Here is a 22220-nt window from a genome sequence, read left to right as displayed (position 1 = left end):
CACACACACACACACACCTCCTGCAATGTGTTTGACAGCAGTGCAGTCCGTCTGTCACACACTGATGAACACTGTCATTCTAGAAAACTCTGCAGTGTGTGTTTCAGTGTGTGTCTGTGGGTGTGTATATGTGCTCCTAGCAAGGTGACTTGTCACAGTAAATCAACATACACACATAAACACACACACACACACACACACACACACACACAGTGGAGCTGTAGTTGGGGGGGAAGCTAAAATCTCTGCTGCTGTTGTGTTCACAATGAGAGGCTGCTCAGCCAAATTCAGCAGGTCTATGTGTGTGTGTGTGCCTGTGTGTGTGTGTGTGTGTGTGTGTGTGTGTGTGTGTGTGTGTGTGTGTGTGTGTGTGTGTGTGTGTGTGTGTGCCTGTGTGTGTGTGTGTGTGTGTGTGTAGCTTCCAGACTGTTCTCTACCCAGGGCTGACTGGTGAACCTCCAGCAGCTGTTTGATCCCATGTTCCTGTATGAAGAGCAGGTACTTCGGAGAACAGGAGCTGAGCTCAGACTCAGCCTCCCTCTAACACACGTGTTCACTGAGTGAAGCTTCAAACATCATCACAACCGCGGCACTAAATATAAATAACACCCACTGACTGCAGGTGGCGCTGTTCACACCTGTTAGCAGTGAAGAGAAATAAACAAATACATTAATTAGTTCTTGTCAGCGCCACTAACACCACACCAAACAAATTTCTGACGACAGAAGAACCTTCGCCTCCACACAGGTAGGGTTCATGCATTTATACTTAAAAATGGCTGAAATGATTAAATGATCATCATAATAGTTGCAGATAAATTTTCTGTTGATCAACTAATCGTTGCAGCTCTGTGACTGACTGGACGAAAGGAAATTGATCTGAACACTGATGTGTTGTCTAGAAAATGATCAGCAGGGACGTGAACTGATCAGGATTCAGTGTAGGAAGGTCAGTGTCAGTGACTGTAGGAGAGAGTACAGATACAGATGTGTGTGTGTCAGCGTGTGTGTCGGACGATGTCTCTGCACAGAGGAACAAGGTGATGGCAAGGTGAGACACGCTTATTAGATTCACTGATCTCTGTCTCACTCACACACACACACACACACACACACACACACACACACAACTCTCTGTTGACATTTCCACACACACAGAAAAGCACAGACAGGAGTCGGAGCTGTGTGTGTTTCAGGGAAACATTTCACTTCTCTACACTTTAGAGCTTCTGTTACTTCAGTACGTAGATTTTTGGAGACTTTCTATTTCTGATCCACTGAATTTCAGATGAATCTTTATTTTTAGGGACGATCATGCAACTGAGTCCACCACTTTGGTCCAGACTGAAATGTCTCACCACCAACTGGATGGACTGTGATTCACACGTTCACGTTCAGACGTTCATGCTCCCCTCAGGATGAACTGGAATAACTTTGCTGAACCTCTGACTTTTCACCTAGTTCATGTATTTGTGGCCTGAGCACAGCCAACGTCCACACAGTCAGTAATAACCACAGACTGACCACAGTCTCTAACGCACAGTCTCTCATTTGTACAAATAACTTGAGGTGAAACTCTGCCTCCTGTCTGCCTGAACGCTTCTTTATTCTTGTTTGAAAACTGCATTTAACCAAAAGCTGGAGTCAATTTTTAGATTCATATTTTACCTGTAAAATCTAAGCGTACATTTGTGTTCTCTGCTCTGTGGATAATACACACACTGTGATAACATATCTACCGAGATCTCATTAATCCAAGGAGAATAGAGTCCTCATCGCTGAAGCCTTTACTTTCCCATAAATAAAAGGTGAAATCAGAAACCTGTAAATCAGAAAATAAATCCCACATTTGTCCCAGTCACATCCTCACACTCGCTCCTGTCAGGCCACTTAGCATTTTTCAGCTCCTCATGATCTCTGTCGGTGGTAAATCTCAGCTATTTGACAAAAGATTCTGTTGCTCTGTCACTCCTCATTCATTTATTTCCTCTGTGGCTGTAAAACACGTTCAGATCCTTCACAGTCTCCGCAGGTTAAACTGGACTAACCAAACACTCACTAACCTAAAGGAAATAAAGGAAATAATGAAAAACAAAACAATAAATCGATGCTGTCGCTTCTTCACTGCTGTATTTCAGACTATCAAGGCTCAGCTTCACCTGGAGCAGCGGAGGGAACTGAACACTTGTGGGTTTGTTCCAAAGAACTTAAAAGTGTACAAAGATAAAATAAAAATAGAAACAGCAATGAGATACATTATAAATACACATAAATAAGGGATTTGAAATGTTGAAGGGCTCACAAAACACACTATAAAAACAGAAGTCCTCATTTATGCCTGGAGACAAACTGGAAGTAAAAATTCAAAATGGTTCTCTCATTTATCAGAGACTAAACCACCTCTGTGTTTATTTAAAGCGAAGCTGAGCTGTGACTGCTTCCATCATTCCTCTTCATGTTCACTGTTTGTGATGTTAATGTCACTGGCTGTAATAGTAATGTGCCCTGGAGGGTGAAATAGGACCAAAACACTGGTTACCCGTGTGTGTGTGTGTGTGTGTGTGAGTGTGTGTGTGTCTGCTGGAAGTGAAACAGCAGCAGCACAAACCCTCGACTCTGCTGTTCCTGCTCGTTCTATCAAAGGTTCCTCTAAAGCTGTGCAGCTCTATGGGTGATCTACTTTCCATCTCTGACTCCCTGCTGCAGTTTGTTCCTGTCGTACCATCAATCAGCAGACTACAGGCTTATGGATTGTTCTGTAGTCTGATCCTATTCCTGTTGTCTAATTGATCCACAGAACGACCCTAATGTAGACACAATAATGTGAAGATATTTCAGAAAACAGCCACAGAAGAAAAATGTTCCTCCAACACTCTGAGGTGAGAAAGGAGAGAAGGTTTATTAAAAGACCTTAATGCTCTGGACTAAATGACGGGTTCAGATAAAGCTTTTCTCCTTCCTCCACCTGAGAGTGATATTTTTTTCCATCTTTAGCTTTAAGGTTCCCTGGCTTTACTCCATGTGAAGCTGCTCTCTGCATTTATTTAAAGGTTTTTACAGTTTGGAATTTGAGAGCTGTGTCAGTGATTTGAAACAACACATTTGGTGGTGAATTTCTCTTTCCTCCGCCTGTCCGGTCGAAAGAAAGAAAGAAAGAAAGAAAGAAAGAAAAGAGAGTAAGAAGGTCAGAAAGACCGAGGAGAGAGCTGAGGAGAGCAGGCGGTGTTATCCTCCCTCAGTGTGGATGAAGCAGTGCTGCAGTAGCTGCTGGAGGTCACTGCAATGCAACAGTAGCTCAGCCTGCTGCTGCACACACACAGCGAGAGACAGACACACAGACACACACACAGACACACACACACACAGATTCCCGGAGGAGGTGGCATTAATCTACTACCAGCACTGTCTGAACTGGTCCAGTTAGCAACAACAGACTGAAGGCAGGAGAGTTTCTGTGCAGACAAACAGAAACAGCAGCAGCTGCAGTATTAGTACCAGCATCAGTGCTGGTTTAGAACTAGTATAACGACAAGTGTAAGTAAATGGCTTGGTTGTGTTCACAGCCCTACTGAGGTCCAGCAGTGACGTCACCATCCAGTGCCCAGCGACATATTAAAGGACGGGCAGGTCGTCAGACGCCCTGTAGAAAAACAGAAACTGATTCGATAAGCGTCTCTGCTCTGCATCTGAGTCAAACCTCATCTGCACAACCACTTTCAGGCCACAGCAGCAGGGTTACAGAACAGGGACAAAACACACTCAACACAATGAGCGACCATGAGGAGAGTCACACAACATCAGTGGTGTGGAAATGACAAAACACAACAACTCTTCCATCATTTGAAAAGGCAACGTCAGCGTCCCACCGAGTAAACAGAAAGATGAAGCCACGGCCTCGATAACCGCGATGACATGGGCTCAAACTCCAGCAGCAGCAAGTCCTGAAGGGTTTTTCAGACCTCACTGAGGCTTTTCAGGGACAGGAACCAGACCAGCTGCTGTTGGTTCGTGGAAATATTTTGATGTGTAGCAGCCACAGCATGATATGTTTGGTTTGCATCAGCAGTAACTGAACACAACTCTGATACAGCTGAATATGACCAGTAAAATAAGGCTGATGTCTTTAAGCACAAGCAGGAACACGGGAGTGAAACTAAACCCCAGACCACAGAGGTTCAGGCAGAACTCGTTTTCAATGTGATTATAGACACCTCTGATATGACGAGCCAAAATATGTGTGTGTGTGTGTGTGTGTGTGTGTGTGTGTGTGTGTGTGTGTGTGTGTGTGTGTGTGTGTAAAAGGTGGGTCAGTAACTCCGGCTTCACTGGAGTCAGGTGACGCTGTGAGGCACCTGAGATTTTCTGTGCCTACAAACTCACAGAATGAGACTCCGACACAGACACTAACTGAGAGTGTGATTAGAAGTGATCAGTAATTGATTATGTATCAGCTCCATTCACTAAATGAAGACTGTGAGATGTGGCTGAAAGTCCAAAAACAGGCCTTTGAGTTACTTTGTTCAATGTGATTCCCAAAGGTCTAAAATGAGCTTCTCTTTTCTACCTTTTCATGCATGGTTTTTTGTTTTTCTTTTTGAGTCACAATTCACATTTTTCCTTTCTCTAATCACACGGTAGAAGAACATTGGCATGGAAATGTTGACTGCTGCACTGAGTGAGTGGATTAGTGGAAACTGATGTAAAACTTATAAGATCTAAATTTATAAGAGTGAAAGTGAAGAGGCAGAATTTACACCGGATAAATGAAACCACAGACGAACAACTGCTGCAGAAAATAGTGAAAATATTAAGAGACAATACCCCACATGCTTTACATATGAGTTCCAGCATTTTAACCATCGTACAATTCATCTTTAAATGTGAAGCACAGCAGAGTCACTGACAGTCAGCTGTCCTGCTGTTATTACAGACAGTGAACTAACCACAGGCTCTTGACCTCTGCTCTTGTCGAGCTGTGATGTTTAAAGGTGAATATGTTATGTTTATCTGTCACTACATGCCTACATACATGTTAGTGTTAACAGCTGTTTACTGACCAGTTCAGAGGAAATATTGTGAGTTCAGCATCAGACCTCTTTCCTTTACTCACACAGCTGTCTCCAGCGGTGGAAATCAGCACCAGTGATTACTCTTATTTTGCTTCTATCACCTCTTTTCTTCTACTGAAGTTAGCATGCTGACCAGCTAGCCCCGTCCCATCTCATAATAGAGCTTTGCATCAGTGAGTCTCTGCAACGTGCAGTCTGCCTCAGTCCAACATGAGAGGATGAAGAAGAAGCAAGTAAAACCATGAAGTTTGATGCTGAACTCAGAGCCTTTCTTCAGCAGGCTCTGCGGCGAGCACTAACACAAATACTGAAGAAACAACAATATGAGACCATTTCTGCTGGGAAAGACTGTTCCACAGCTGGATGTTCAGTTATTAGCGTAGAACAGGATTCTGAACGAGGTTTCCTTTTTCTGGAACACAACCTGGAAGTCTTGGTTTCACTGCAGCTCTCGGTTTGAAAAAAGCCTCCTCACCTGAAATGTATCCGTACATATGAATAATACAATAACAATTAAACAGATGAGTTAACTATGCTGCACTATTTTGTTTATCTGACAATGATTATGTTATGTGTATGTATTTTTAATATAATAATATTGGATATTATTCATGGAAGTCCACACAAACAAAAAACAGGAACAGGAACAGAAAGAAATACAGCGTGTGTGTGTGTGTTTAGCATACATCTGCATCTGTCTGTGTGTGTGTTGTTTGTGTGTTGTGTGTGTTAGGAGGCTGAATGAGTGACGCAGCATCACCTGGGGAGCCCGCCAAGCCAATCTGCGCTAGTCTTCACAAGCTATACACACACACACACACACATGCACACACATACATAGAAAACACCTTGACCAGCACAGATGAATGAATCAGGACACAGTTTGTGGTCTCACTGTGTGAGTGTGCGCGCGTGCGCGCACAGACACACACCTAAACAATGCAGCATCACCCTGATGGGTTGAAGTCTGCACCCACCTGTTTCTGTGTGTGTGGTCAGACAAGCAGACAGAGGCAGACAGACATGGAGACAGGTTAAAGGTGACCTCTACTTGGACTCAATATATTGACAGGAACATGGTGGAAACACAGGCTCATACCTGGACTGTACACGCTGAAGCTGTGACCAACACTCGAGGAATCACCAGAGCACACACACACACACAGAAAGAGTGAGAGAGCATACGAACCTGGCGGCAACATTGTCCATACTTCAGTCTTCACACACACCGAGATAAATCCACATGTACCGCTGAGTGTGTGTGCACGTGTGTGTGTGTGTGTGTGAGTGAAAGAAAAAGAGTGTGTGCCGTCTCAGTTTCAGGATTGCTGTAAAGCTCCAGTATCCAGAAAACGAGATGTGTGTGTGCGTGTGTGTGTGTGTGTGTCGCCGGCTGCTGTGATACTGAGACAGAGAGCGACGAATGGCTCTGTTATACACTCCAACCTCGATTACTCTCTCTCTCTCTCCCCCCTCTCCCAGTCAGCTCTTTACCCTCCTCCTGCTGCTCAGCCCCCAACCCCCACCCCTTCTCTCCCCCCTTCCTCTCTCTCTTCCACCTCTCTCACTCCATCAAAATCTATTTTTCCTCCTCGCTCTGTGCCAGCCCTCCTCTTGGAATGGAAACTTACAGATTCGTTTCTGCCTTGTGAAGATGAATAAATCTACAGACAGAATTCATTCGCTCACTGAACACTCACCTGACTGAAAGGAAAACCGACATTTAACCAACATTTAACCAACATTCCTGCAGTAATAACAACCTTTCTAGTACCAGGTTAACATCCTTGATCTGGGAACACAGTGAGGACTCCAAAAAGAAGCCTTTGAGTCTTTGAGAAAAAAGAAGTTCAGTGTTTGCCTGATGAAGGATCCCTGGAACCTCGTCCTGGAGAACAGAGAACTGGGAGATCTGAATCTGTACCACATCCACAGCCCAGAATCTTCTAAGATATCACCTGAACCCTCCTCAGACACACCTAGATCCTAATGATCTACCTTCTGTGTTTCTCAGAGAGGTTGGGAAACACCTTAAAGGACTTTTCACAAGTTTCAACAACACCTTACGATACCCAAGAACACCCAAAATGTTCTTAGACTCCTTGATTCTCTTCAAACCCATTCGTCCTCCTAAACAGTGCTTAAAACGTTGTAAAATTGGATACATACTTTTTGAAACCATTAATTTTCACTTGAAAACTTCTGAATCCCTGAAACGCATCATGGATAAAAAGGGAGTAGTTCAAGAAGTCTTCAAACAAAGACTCTGGATCCTCTATAAGGACCTCTCCTTAAACATCTATGGAACATTGCTTTGGACCTCCAGTCCATATCAAGAATAGCCCAGAACCTATTAACAGACATCTACAAGATCTCCAGAGACTGAAACCTCTTTAAATGCCACTACTTTCCCTTTTTATTTCAGCCTGTGTCCTAGGAATCTCTTAATGGCTGACAAGAAAGACCTTTTGAAACTCTGTGATACTCCTGTGCCTTAGAGTCTACAAGACTCACAGTTTTCAGAGAAGCACTTCAAGGACATCCTTCCAGGATATCCCTAAGAAATTTTGATACCTGTGAAGTAGGCCCTGGAATCTTTTAACAGACTCCATCATGTTCTCCATCTTCTCAACGATGGCTGGAATCTTATTCCACAGAATTCTGAATTCTTGTGTTCGGAACATGTTGGAGCACTGTTGACCTCCACAAAGACTCAGAGGAAGCGCTCACATTTCCCTCCTAAAGGACTCCTGGGGTTCCTGGAAGACCCTGGGTCCCTGCTTTAATGTGAAGATTCAGCACACATCAGCTATAAATGATCCACTCAATACACATGATGACTGTGAGTGTGTGATCGCTGCAGCAAATCAAAGAGGAGGGGTGGAGGGTAGATGAGGACAGGAAACAGAGATGGAGACTAATCTGCATCAACACACACACACACACACACACACGCACGCACGCACGCACGCACGCACGCACACAGTAATGCATTAATTCAGAGCGGTGTGCTGTGTTGTAACAGTCTGTGGGGAGCTGATGCAGGCAGCCAACTGTTCTGTTATGATAGCTTATTGATCCAACGCACACACGCACGCACACACACACACAGATAAAATACAAATGCTTGAGCGAATCTGCACACACTTGAGGACAAAGACACACACAGCTTGCATTAACACACAGCCACGGATATGCGCACATGCACATAGAGGCAAAAAGCTCATCAACAGATAACTAGTGTGTAAACACACACACACACACACACACACACAGACTGTCCACTCATCACCATTCAGACCAGCACCTCCCCGTTGCCTCAACATGAGTCACAAATCAAACGCAACCAAACCATCACAGTGTCCGAGAGGAGAGCAAGGAGCCTCAATTGAGACCATTTTCACAAACACACTCCTTTTTGTCCTATGGAGGGGCTGGTGAGGCACAATGGGAAAAGGCACAACCCAAAACTCAAAACTCAGAAGTAAACGTAGCTGCTAAAGGACGCTCTCAACCTTCTCAAACATACGTGGACCCTCCTTAAAATCCTTAAGTCCTGATCATACTCCAGATGTAGACAGTTGCACACTTGGACATGGGCAGTGGATGAGAATGCATTTCTATAGATACTCCAATCAGGCGTCTGAATGTGTGGACATACTCCACATGTGCACCAGAAACCATGATGACCTCCTGACAGTGAGAAGAGCAGCTCCTCTGTTGCTGTATTTTGTGAAATAGCATGAACTAGAAGTACCACATGGCGGTGGTTGACATTTGTGCAAGTTTGTGTCAAGTTTGACAGAGAAACCTCAAAGCATTCTTGAAATATTGCACGTAGAAGAATCCGGGACGGACGGACATAATGCCTCTGCGCCGGCAATAACCAAGGCGATTATGAGAGATTATGTCAGATTGTGTGACCACTTCACAAGAACAGGACGCCAGTCCAAACACACAGCACAAAACAAGTTTATTTTTCTGGCACATGCTCAGTCCACACTCAGTTCACAGGGTCACTAATTCTGAGCTGCACATGGATTTCTGCGCAGGGGTCCACGTGACCCTCGCAAAAATGAACTGACCATAAGACGCCATTATTTTTCATGAGAGATTCATGTATTTCATTCATATTGGAAGATTCTGCACCTCAACCACAAGGGCAAGCAGTTTATTTGTCATAACCATGATTATTCTCTCACCCTAACCATCCTGTGAGGGCCACGTGCAGATACTATAATCAGAAATCATTTAAAAAATGTTGGTATTGTTCATAACAGGATGGTCAAATATCAGTGTTCCTTTCTGACAGCAGGTCTCTCAGAAACAGTCAGTGCTCTTATTCTGAAAATTGTAAGGCCCAGCATGATACTCGCAGATGTGATCTATCAGAGTTTAGCTCTTTGCCGCTGAACACATTTCTTGTGATCTTACCACCAGATTAAATCCGGACTCTGGTCTGGAGACTGGTATCTCGCTATAATCAGCAGATGCACCTGAGAAATGCCTTTGCAGTTATTTCAGTCTGTAGTTTTTCCTTCAGCCGGTGTATTTGTCAGGCTGTGGAGGAGGGTTTCTCCATTCAGCTGATCCTACAAACAGCTTGTTAGTATCTGTCAGTTACAGAGACAGTAGCTCCTGAAAATGTGTCACTTCACCTTCAGATTTACAAGCAATAAAGCGGTTTGGTTACCCAACAGTCACGAGGTCTTATTAATACAGCTTTCATAGAATCTCTTTAACTGTTAAACTATGCAGGACCTGTGCTTGAGTTCTGAACAAACTGATTTTATTTGGATAAATATCATTCCGAGTTACCAAGATACCAAATCCGTCGGACTGAACTTGGGGGAAATGTTTCAGAGGTGTTACACAAGACATCCTTAATATTTCACTGGATCGAACGGTGCTGCCATAAAAATCTGGAGTCCTGGGTCTGAATAACTTCAGGCAGGAGCCACCTGTGGCGTCTTTCTCATTATAATACACTGTTCGCATTCTTCAGGTCTAAAAAACTGATAATTTTTATTCCTCATAAAACAAATTTTAAAACCTAGAAGGTGTTGGGCCATTTTTCAAGGCTCCAATTTTCACTCCTTTACTGCAACAGATATCAGGTAAAGTTTCAAACACCCCTCCTCTGAAAAACTGGAGCCCTGCAGTGTTAAAACCTGTGTTTTTCTTTACATTTATGTTTGCTAACCTTCACAGTGATTTAGTTTCGAACAACCATCCAACCTGAAAACTCACGAGACAGATCAAAAAAAACTCAGAGATCTCACAGAGGCAGAGAGATTCTGACGTTTACTCTCTCATGAGGATCAAACACTGCATTCAACATTTACCTTCATGGATGTGGACAGTGTCTTTCATTAGACCCTCCCTGTTCCTTTAAGGTTCATTGACTGTAGGGTCCTACCTACAGTCGGTCGCAGCTTTAATATCTGAACGCAGCTCCACACTGAAACCTGACTCTTTAATGATCACTGTGCATTTTTACTTATGATATGCTTGTGTTAGCAAAAGGCAGAGCTATGGAGCTTTATGTCCCTCAGAGGATGATGGAAAAATAAATAACTATGAGCCTGCATCAGCTCTGACGGGTGCACGCTCAGGAGGAAATGAAGCTTTCTCAGCTGTTGACCTTATTGGAGGCTCTGAAGATAACGAGGTCTATAAAATGACCAGAATATGAAGGAGAGAAAGCATTAAAATGTAAAATATGAGGCAGATGAGACTCGGCTTGTAAGTGAATTCTCAGGGCAGCAACAGAAATTTGCTGCTGGTTCCTGTTTAACAGACGTCCTGCAAATTAACCTCTGCCGACGACAGGTGACAGAGGAGGAAGAAAGAGGAGGGTAGGGTTAGGCACTCAGTTCAGATGGTGAAGGTTAGGCTAAGGGGCTAAGGAATGCATTATGTCATGAGTGTCCTCACAAAGGAGCATAAACGTGTGTGTGTGAGAAGTTGTGTCTAATCAGAAGGGCCTGATTAAGAAAATGCTAATTAATGTGGCTGTGATTTTAAAGGCAGATATTTAAAGGTGCCTCATTTAAACTTCAGTCTTCCACGTGTTCGCTTTAAGACATGAGGATAAAAAGGGTCAGTGAGAGCAAAGATCTTAGCATTAATGTCTCTCATCAGTGAAGTAGAAACATTTTCCATAACATTTCAACAGTCTTTACATTGGAGGATCTGTCGGATTTATAGTGGGAAGAAGAAGGACTGAAACCAAGGAAACTGTGTCCATCAGCATCTGAGTCCATACATAATCTCCGTTTTCTACTGCATTTCAGAAAAGTGTGAAACATGGGTCTGCAGTACAGAAGTGAAATGAGGTCTGAGCTCATTTACAAACAAAGGGCCTCATTTCTCCTTTCGTATTAAAAAACTTCCCTGATATACGAACTAAATTCACAAGTGATCCAGACATTCGAGAAGAGCACGGATAATCTGATTCACATGTTAGAAGTGATTGTTCATTATTCTAATTAAATTAATTAAAGTAAAAATATACAACCAAAACAAACTTCAGTGCAAAATCAATACTGTTCCTCATCGTCTCATCATCATCATCAGCGTTACGCGTGTATTTTCTATGCGCTCACACATCTTGACAACAATGCACACCAGAACACACAACTACCCAGTGATCAGTACAACAGTGATGAGCAGTACACACCAGGGGACATTTAACAGACACTTTCACGTAACAGAAGACAGACGAGGATCAAAACTTGACAGCCTGTATTTCACACTCCCTGTCTGTTTCATCTCTTTCAGTTTTTCCATCCATCTCCACACACGCATTTTCACAGTTGCATTAAATCACACTGTAGTGATGTAATTGTGTTTCTGCTCAGTTTCTATTTATATTCTGTTTGTCTGGTTGCTTTGTCCTGTGACTGTCTGCTGACCCAGTTTCCCCGCAGCCACAATCAAGTTTCAGCTGATTAAATTAACTTTCCAGTGACTGTGAATATACATTTATTTCTGTGGAGCAGTTTAAACAAACTGGATTGACACCAGAGAGACGGGATGGTGCAGAGAAGACACTAATTTTAGCTTCAGCACATCACAAATTGGACCATAAATGTAGGTTAAACACCTCATGGTGTGTCTATTCTTAGATCCTCAAAAGTTGTGGAGATGAAAAAAAAAGTAAAATTTATCCTGAGGGTGGCGCCGCAGGAAAACTCACTTTAAAATCTAAAAGATTTGTTCTCTGAGGAGCACAAATAAGCCCAAGAGATTTTATAGGAATCTGGCCACCACACCATTAGACCTCTTGTGAGTAGGTGGGAATGTTTGGTGAAGGGTTCATCCTCTGAGGACTTTAACTGGACTTTGACCCCAGGTCTTAGGATTCTCCTCCTGTGTCCCACCTGTCATTACATTTAGGATGCTAAAGGTTTGAACAGAAAGCAAAGGAAGCTGATGGGAACACAAAGGAGGATTTATCCTCTGGGGAACATGAACATCTGTACAAAATGTCCTGACAATCCATCTGGAAGTTATCGAGATATTTCAGTCCAGACCAAAGTTCTATGTCAGTTGTCTTCAATTACATGGAATAAAACCAGGAAACATCATTCCCTACGCTTGTTTTAGTTCCTAAAGGACCACGACTGTCAGGTCAGACCACGGTGAGGCTGACATCATGTAGGCTGATCCCGCCTGAGGACAGCAACAGAACAAGAACAGCACAAACTCCAGAAAACAAGGCCAGAGAGAGAGAACAGAAACAGGGATTCATCCTGCTCTCAAGGACAGCTGTATCACCTGGGGGAGGAGACGCCTGCAATTTTAATAAACTTTGCGTGTGTGTGTGTGGATGTTGAAGGAGAATAATAAGCAGGCTGCAGTTTGACTTCACTGCTGCTACTGAGCAGCTGCCTACAGCAGCTGGAGGGTCAGAGGTCGCCAATCTGGGAATCAAACCGACAACCTTAAAATCATAAAACTCGATCAGGAGATCAGACTCGCTCATACAGGACTCTCTCTTTATCACAGGGAGCAGGAGTGTGAGTGTGTGTGTGTGTTGCACAAGTTCCTTGATACCTCAGCTGCACAGTCCTTGACCTGATTGGTGTGGCCTTCTTCAGCAAAAACACACACACACACACAGGCAGAGGTAGAGTAGCAGCTTCAATAACAGATCGTCTGCTGTGATAATGAGTATGTGTGTGTGTGTGAGGACCAGCAGCACTGGGACGTTTAAACACCAGAAAAACTCAAAGAAGTACGAGGAGCGTGTGGAGGAAACAGGAAACATGAAATGCTATTTTGGTAAAGTGACTTTTGAGTCATGGATGTGTCTCTGCAGGATTCAGGGCCATCAGTTTTTGAGACCACAAATTTGAACTAACAACCAGGCCCTAGTCAGTAATCAAGGAGCAGACTGGATCCATCATCAATCTGACTGGAGTTCAGCACCTGTTCACCTCGACTGACACCAGCAGAAAGCCAGCCCCCGCCCCCACAGACACAGACACACAGCTCCTGTGTGATTTCTCTTTTTGCTTATTCATCCTCTTCATCTTCCTTCAGCCTTTAAAAACATCTCTGTCTCCCTCTTTTCCTCCTCACTGAGCTGCCAATCATCCACCAGTGTGTGAGCAGTGGAGCAAAGCCACTTTCTTTAGAAAAAAAACTTTCTTTAGAAAATCAAACGACACACATTCTTCAGAAGTCCTCACACACACACACATGCAAAGTAACACAGCAGCCACTTTATCAACCTGCCTGTGTCTTCTACTTGCTGGATGACACTTGATTTACATCCAGGTCCATGTTTTTGTGCTGTGAGAGTGAAGCTGCACCATGCAGGTGTTAACTGTAGATATTTTTTGTTCTCAGTTCTTTGGCAGCATTTTCCGCTGCTGTGCTGTGACAAACTAACAAACAGGCTGCGCTTTCATTTAAAGCCACAGCAGTGATGTGACTGCAGGGACTAAAAATGTCCACCGGTCCAAGTCTTTGGTAAAGAACCAAATATTTCAACAACTGGATGGACTGAGAACAACTCCTCTTTGACTTCATTTACAAGAAATTCAGTGACCAGGAAACATGAATTAGGGAAAACAGTTCCTGCCACACCGTGACGTGGTCTGACTCAGCACAGAAAGGCTGAGCAGCGTCTCAGGCCGGAGAGATGCTGGATATTTGCTGCTCTGATGCTTCTGCTCTGAGAAAAACAAACCTGAAACAGCATTTGAAATTGAACTGAATCATTTATTACTGTTGCAGCAGCCAATATAATTTTTCATCAGGAACCTAAACAAGACAACAAGTCGACAGAGAAGAAGAGGTAGCAGGATGGCATCAGCCCCATCATCACAACTAATATACCATCGACAGAGAAATGAGATCTGACTCTGCTCCTGGGCGTTTCCACACCCTGCTCATGTGTCATTTGTGTTAAATTCATTGAGATTGCAGTGGAAAAACCTTCAGATCCTTCAGGCGCTGCGTCGTTGGCAAAGAATTTGTACTCGATTTCAGTGCCATACATTTCATAAACGTGTTTGTTGTCTTCCATCAGACAGCTGGCAGGAAACTCTGTCGTTCATGATGCCAAACATGATATGTTTGGAAGGAGTTTAATCAGCTGTGACTTAGTCAAATGATCTGTTAGAGTCTAAACACATTTAATCAAAATACTGTTGACAAGAATCAGTTTGTCCAAAACTGAGGATAAAGAGTCTCCTGCACCTGTCTATTTGTTTTAGAATCAGTCTCATAACTGTACTGCTACCAGGAGACTGAGTCCCAGCTGTCCCCAAGTTCCGGCTAGAGACAAGAGGGGACTGAACATCAGTTCTCCATGAGTCCAGGCTAGACACCAGGGGGTGACTGAGTCTTAGCTGTCCCAGAATTCAGGCCAAACATTAGGAGGGACTATGCCTTTGCTGTCCCAAAGTTCAGGGTAAAATCCAAGCAAAATGAGCATTAGCTGGGCCTGACTTCTGCCTAAAGCCTTGCCTGTCCCAGAAGATAGGCTAAAGACAATGGAGGACTGAGTCTGAGCTGTCCCAGAGGACAGGCTGCAGACCGGGTGCTGATGTATAATGTTCACGTAAAATGAATCTGCTGGAGACTTTAGCTCATGTTGGTTTTAACAGGAAGTTTTATTCAGTAAAAACAAGTTTTCATATTTATGTTGGCACTTTCGTGACGACTGAATCTGGAATGAAGAGTCACATTTTACAAACTGAACAGCAACAAATCAAAAGAAACTTTAGCTGCAGCTCTGACTGAACGTGTTGACTGATGAACGAATCGCTTAATTTAAATATTAAAACTGGAAATTTTATTTAAGACCTTGGCATTCAGAGGAGGAAGGAGTTAAAATTAAAAAGTTTTCATTTCAGTGGATATTTCACTGACTGTGCTGTCAGTGCTGTTTCACTGGAACTGGCTGGTCCTCCGTGTTATTCTCAGTGGACTAAGATTAGCTGGACTCATCCTGTGATTTCTTATAACATCAGAGGACGTCACATGAATCTTTGTTAAGTAAAACTCCCAAAATTTGATGACAAATAAATAAATCTGTATATTATTCACACAGATACTGTTTCCAACTGACTACTATCAGAACAGATTTGAAGATCACAAGATTTAACAAGACAGATGTTACTTGGAAAATAAATCCAGCTCAGAGGGACAACCAATTTTTGACCAAACAGCTCATATCAAAGCAACCCAACCAGGACACAGCTGATCCAGATCCCTCCTCAAAAACACCACATCCCATTACTACAAGCAGCAAATGAGGTTATCCCACTTAAACAGCTAAACCCTCCAACCAGCAGCCTGAAAAAACATAAAGGACCCCTCACAGCCCCATCTGCCTGCTTCAAACGCACCAAACCAAACGCACCCAAACCAGAGGGAAGCAGAGGCAGCGAGAAAACCCCCAAAACCCAGAGAAAGACAGACCGAAGGCAGTCAAGAGGAAGGAGAATCAATAATTATAAGAAATCCTCCACTCTGTGCTGTAACAGGCCTATGGACAGGACGGAGGGACTGCTGGTTCAAACAAGTCCTGCAAAGACAGAAACACACACATTAACACAGTGCTACACTGTCTGCTGGCTTAGAGGACAACAGCAAGACACACACGCATCAAAATAAACTGAGATATTCTCTGAGACACACCGAGACACATGAAATACTCTGAGATGAACTGAGATGGGCTCAGGTGCTTGTGTGTGTATCAGTCTGTGATTATGTTCTGTGGGTTTAGACACAACCAGACACCGAGCAGCTGAGCCATGCTAATGCTAAACCAGACAGGATGTTACATCACGCCCGTGTCTCTTTATCTGCTGCTGAAGTGCCTCAGAGCACGAGCGTCCACACACAGTACTGAGGACACACCACCAGAGTACAGCTCTTTCTTTGGACCACGTTTGGACACATGGACCAACACGCCCACGCACAGAGGAAGGTGCTGTCACAGTTGGTTATCGCTCTAATGGATCACATGATCTGAATTAATCACAGACACAACCTCATCATACAAATGAGAAACAACATGAGGGCGACAGAGAAACATGTTGCTGTTTAAAGACACTCAGATCTATATATTGTTTTTTTCCCTGAAATTATTTATTATTATTATTATTATTATTATTATTTACTTTAAGGGTCCTGTATTTCCAGCTAATTTCCTGGAAACTTTCCTCATACTTTCCTAAAAATTTGCTAGAATTTATCTATGAATTACTAAAGTGTTTCCAAGAAATGGTTTCTACAGCTATTGATTACCTGCTTGTTATATTTGAGTTTTTAACAAAAAAACAAGGAGACAAGGAGGAGACAAGTCAAAATCACTCATAAACACTGGACAATTAAGTTTCCAACAAACCTCACAGGGCTTTGCTTCAGAATTTTACCTTACTTGCTTCAAGATGCTTCAAGATTTTACAGCTAACTAGCAGCTAATGTTTAGGAAATCAAAAAGTTTTTAGGAAATTAGCAGGATAATATGAGACCTGTCAAAAAAAGAGTTACCAAATAAACCAGTAGATTTACTGAAGTAAAAGACAAAGTCAAAGTCTCATGTTCAGATGATCTCAGGTCTGTGCTGAGGAATCGTCTTCATTTCAACTTTAACTCTGAGTCAGAGCGAAGATGACAGTAACTGCTGCCAATGACTGCTAACTGGCAGAAGACCACACACACACACACACACACACACACACACACACACACACACACACACACACACACACACACAGAAAACAGCTTGTGTGTGTGTGTTTACTAACCAACAAACAGACCTCTCTCTCTTTCTCTCTGTCACGTCCAACATGGCAGATGGTCACATTCAGTCTGTCTGAAGTTTATGAGTCAAGTCAGAGCCAATACATCCATCCATCCATCCATCCACACACACACACACACACACACACACGGAGTGAGATCTGAAAGTGGATGTGTCAGCCTCTCTCCTGTGTTTTTCATTGATTGGTTTCTCTACAGTATGTTTATTCTTCACATTATATTTGTATTAAACTGCCAACAATTTATCTCTAACTGTATTTCTGCTCCACTAGTATCTCTTCTTCTCCTCTTCTAGTTTTTACTGCTCATTGTTTTTTTATTGTTATTCTCATACTTTGCCTATTTCAAACACTCTGAACTGCCTCTGTGTTTGTTTGAAATGTGCTGTATAAATAAAGCTTTCCTCACTGAAAAGGTGATGATCTGTAAACAAAGACATGAACTGATCTCCCTCTATCGATCGTATCTTGTTAAGCTGTCTCCAGCCAGTCAGTGCACAGTTCAACTGATCTTTACTGCACTGCCTTTTTTTTTGTTTTTTTTTTAAGCTCCATCAGCATTTTAACCTGTTTCCACTGTGGCCATACACAACAGACACTTTGACAGATGAGTCATCAGTCACATGTGAAACATCCATTTATTGTCATAGTTTCGCCTCATCACTGAATAGTATTTTATTTCATACAGTATTACGCTGTGTTGTGAATGTTATAAACCCACGGTGAAGTGTTGATGTGATGGGAAAGTTTGCACTGGAAGGTTTTGATCAAAAATACAAATGAAAGAATAAGACTGAGGCAGTCATGAACTTGGTGCATGCTGTCAGTCCCTGCTGGCATCAGAGTGTGGTTTATTTTGTAGTATCGCCACAGCCTGTGTAAAGTGTGTGTCCATTTGGAGGAGATCAGTTTCAGCTCCATCACTGCAACCAGCACAGCTACACAGCCTCAACAACACACTTCTGCTTATCAGTGGGACTAATCTGGACTTTCTCCAAATCTGATCTGTATTTGACAGATTTTGATCTGACGACTGGCACCACAGCTCTGAGAACAGGAACACTTTCTGTGTTTGTCACCACCTGTGTCTTTAATAACCTTAACAACATGAAACTCAGTCAGGGAACAGTTTCTTCTTCTGTGTCTGTTGACTGGCAGACGGAGAGTTTCAGCCTCAGCGTTGTGTTCAGGACTCAAAGTTTTATGAGTAAAGTTTTTAGTTTGTTTTCACTGCTGACTGTGAACACACCTTGAACACAGAACCAGAGGGTGAAGCAGCTGTGAGTTTGTCTGGGTTTGGTTTATATATTAGTGAGTGTTACTGACCTTTGGCCTTCTCCAGGTCAGACTTCTGCTCGTGCTCTGTCTGGCTGGGAGGTCTGTAAGGTGGTGGCTGCCTCAGAGGGGGTGTGGTTACTCCAGGTTTCTGCAGGGAAACCAACAAACAAACAGCCTCGGTCACTGTGTCCCAGTGTTCTAAGAAGATGTCCGCGGTGTGGACTCCACTGACACTGTTAGCAGGGAGTTTCAGTTTGTGAAGAGCCGAAACCTTTGATGGCAAGTTAACAGTAAGACATCCCAGTTATCCCAGTCCACACTGAACCCCTTCAGTCCAGTGAACTGAGGTTGTGCTGCCCTCTGCTGGACTCTACAGGACTCACAGTCTGATGTTACTAAAAAGACCAAACTTCAAAACCAGAGTTAGACTGTGTTTATTTGTGGTGAATGTAAGATAAAGACAGAAGAGGAGAGAACAGATACCAGGACACCTTCACAACAAAGACCAGTGTCACCAAACAGGAGGCAGTTTCTGTTCTTACCGGAGACTCTGTCCTCTTTGCTTTGTGTTTGCTGTAGCTGGGAGCTGTTAGAGACACAGGCTGAAACACACACACACACACAGACAGACAGACAGACAGACTGTGAGACACCACATTTACATTACGTGCTTGTATTCACAGAATGTGTGTGTGTGTATGTTAGTACCCGTGGTGTAGCAGACAGGCTCTGGACGATGAAGACAACAGGGCTTGGAGCTGATTTAATGGCATTGACCGCCTCCTCATGACTGGCAGCTTGTAGGTCAACACCTGACACCTGCACACACGCACAAACACAAACACAAACACAAACACCAAACAATGTCAAGATACAGAACAAATACCGTGTCCCCCATTTTAGGTGGTGGACGGGTTCATCTGTTAAACTGTGATGCTTGAGATGTTTTCAAATCCACTGTTTTAAAACCATGTGTGAAACAATGACGCTGCAGCATCATCATCAAACCTGCAGCTGTGTCCAGCTGTGCTACTGCCTCTGTTCAATATAAAAAACACACATGTTGTGGGTAAAGGCTTTCAACATGCTTATGATTGTCACCTGTTCACCTGTTCCTCTGAGGCTCAGGTGAGTTCAGTGTGTCTGCAGTGTAATGCTACGGTGCCCATCCACAACAGCTTCTTCCCAGCCACTGTCAGAACAGTGGCACAGGACATTAAGGAGGGAAGAAGCTACTACATATCATAACCCTGTCAACGTGCAAATGTCAAAAACAATCTGTTATCACCATGTGCAATATGCCTGTTAAGATCACCATGTGAAACATCACATACAGGAAGTGACAGTGTGCCTACATTAGGCACCTAATTTTCTTAATTTTCTTAAGAATCTTCCAGTATTCTAAGTGCACTATCTTGCTCTTCTTTTGTATTATTTATTTCTTGGTTATTTTATTTTATTTCTTATTTTATTGTATTATTTTAACCTTAAGCTTGACTCTGGGGAGGGATGCACAAGAATTCCAGTGCACATGTACTGCAGTGTATCTGTGCAAATGGCAAATAAAACTCTATTCTATTCTATTCTATTTACAGCCACACAACTGAGCAACATGTGCATGTACTGTATGCATAGCTGTGCAGATTAACTTCATATAGAGATCCAGGTATTAGACCCAGCCCCACCTCCAGAATCTTGTCTCCGGTCTTCAGACACTGTGTCCTGGCAGCAGGGCTGTTCGGTAAAACCTGCTTGATGAAGATTCCCTTCAGTTCCTCTCCGTTCCTCAGACGCTTGATGACGTGATGACCTCCCACGATGCTCAGACCCAGAGACTGGTTCTCCTCAGGCCACACCTCCACCCTGCAGGGAAGAGACTGTTCATTACCCCTGTGGACTCTACATGTTCAGAAAGACCCATGCAACCAAAACACCAAACATGGGACTGACAAATCCTTAAAAATCCTTTATATTACTGTGAATTCCCATTTCAAAACAGCAGAGGGCTCATGTTTTTGATGTCTGGGTTGAATGTTTGTGTTGCTCTCAGAAAAAAATTAGTTGTGAATTTGGTTTCATGGTGTCACTGAGCAAGAGTCTGAAACTGTATAAAGATGAAACGATGGCATTCCCTCATCACACCCCCTTGCTTTGTGCATCAGAGTGAAATGCCATGTTGGTTGTGTGTGTGTGTGTGTTACCTGCGGGGGGGTCCCCAGTGACTGAAAGCAGGAGTTTCCTCTCCCTCCCCATCCTCTCTTTCAGGGAGATCACTGCGAACACACAGACGCAGTTAGCTACAGGTTTCTGCAGTGGTTGTTTTAGCTAGGGCTGGAGATGAAGCGGGTCTCTTACCTGTGGCCTACTCTGATTGGTAAAGAGGCTCCTCCTTGGCCCCGCCTCTTCCTCCTCTCCATGTCAATCATCCTGTTAGACCTCCACAAGGAGAAAACAACACTCAAACATTTTTCATCAGCAACGTTTCACTGATCATCAGCACTAAACTTTTAACTCTTAATCTTCCTCATGATGCAGGAATCCATCCGCATCATCAGAAACACCTGGACAATCTAACGTGATCCTATACAACAGCTCAGACACGACTTCCTTTTACAAAGTTAAAAAAAAATTTAATTCTTCACTGAACAGTGAGAATTCTTCTTTATTATTATACTTTACCCCACCTATGTATCTAAATGAGGGGAGTGTCACTGCTGCTTTTAAGATACTTTTGAAGAAATTTAAGGGGAAAATCATTGAGTCTGTCAGTAATTAGACTGTTGACTAAACCAGAGAAAGGTGAACAATAATTGCAAGATGTGTAATGTAACTTCACTCTGGAATCAAAAGAAGACTGAGTGTATTCACAGTGCAGAGGAAACAACAGCACGTAAAGGTACGAGAGATCAGGGAACAACATGTTAGACTCCATATTGCTTGTCCTCATCAAACCACCCAATGAAGGAACGTCGTTTAGACATGGTGGAACACACTGACGGCTGGGGTTTACTTTCACTACATACTGTATGATACTGAAAAACAGCTTCTGTGTGCTACTAAAAATGTAACCAGCAGAGGGTGATGCAGGACTGCAGAGTGGAAAACCAGGAACAGAGGAGGAGGATGGAGAGGAGGAGCATGGAAAGGAGGAGGAGGATGGAGAGAGGGAGGGTGGAGAGGAGGAGAGAGGAGGAGGGTGGAGTGGAGATGCAGTAGATACTGACTCTGTGTCGGTGTCTGTCAGAGTGAGCTCAGAGTCTGCTTCACTGTCTCTGGAGTCTGGAGGAGCTAAACACACAAAGACACACATAAAATAAGTAAGTCACACCAGCAGGATGTCAAACACACACTCTCTCCTTCTCTGTGTCTCTTCTCACTTTTACTATTGAAGTGCAGCAACACACTGGGCAGAAGCATGTTACTTGATGTCGGCGGCCCACACACCGTACACACACCATGCAGACAGATGAAGTCGGGGTGCAGTAGCCGGACATAACACGAGTGAATGTGATAAAATTAGGATATGGTTGAAAACATATTATAAACTCAAGTACAAAGACCTTGAAATTATAATATTTACTAC

The 22220-nt window shown here is 43.3% G+C and overlaps 1 protein-coding gene across 1 annotated transcript in view; it reads right to left on the bottom strand.

Annotated features, from left to right (window-relative positions):
* The window catches only part of patj (PATJ crumbs cell polarity complex component), an 83434-nt gene that overhangs the window by 22489 nt on the left and 38725 nt on the right, over nucleotides 1–22220 (bottom strand). Inside the window, exons 23-29 of the mRNA XM_041041008.1 lie at nucleotides 21862–21925; nucleotides 20993–21073; nucleotides 20839–20910; nucleotides 20323–20500; nucleotides 19346–19456; nucleotides 19180–19239; nucleotides 18686–18785 (exon numbers count right to left, since the gene is read on the bottom strand). Coding sequence (XP_040896942.1) covers nucleotides 18686–18785; nucleotides 19180–19239; nucleotides 19346–19456; nucleotides 20323–20500; nucleotides 20839–20910; nucleotides 20993–21073; nucleotides 21862–21925 — 666 coding nt within the window. The remainder of the gene's footprint in view (nucleotides 1–18685; nucleotides 18786–19179; nucleotides 19240–19345; nucleotides 19457–20322; nucleotides 20501–20838; nucleotides 20911–20992; nucleotides 21074–21861; nucleotides 21926–22220) is intronic.

This window comes from Toxotes jaculatrix, chromosome 6 (assembly GCF_017976425.1).
Source record: "Toxotes jaculatrix isolate fToxJac2 chromosome 6, fToxJac2.pri, whole genome shotgun sequence".
NCBI classification, from domain to species: domain Eukaryota; kingdom Metazoa; phylum Chordata; class Actinopteri; family Toxotidae; genus Toxotes; species Toxotes jaculatrix.
Note: the sequence above shows the minus strand (reverse complement) of the source record. Positions and strands in the feature narration are given on the sequence as shown.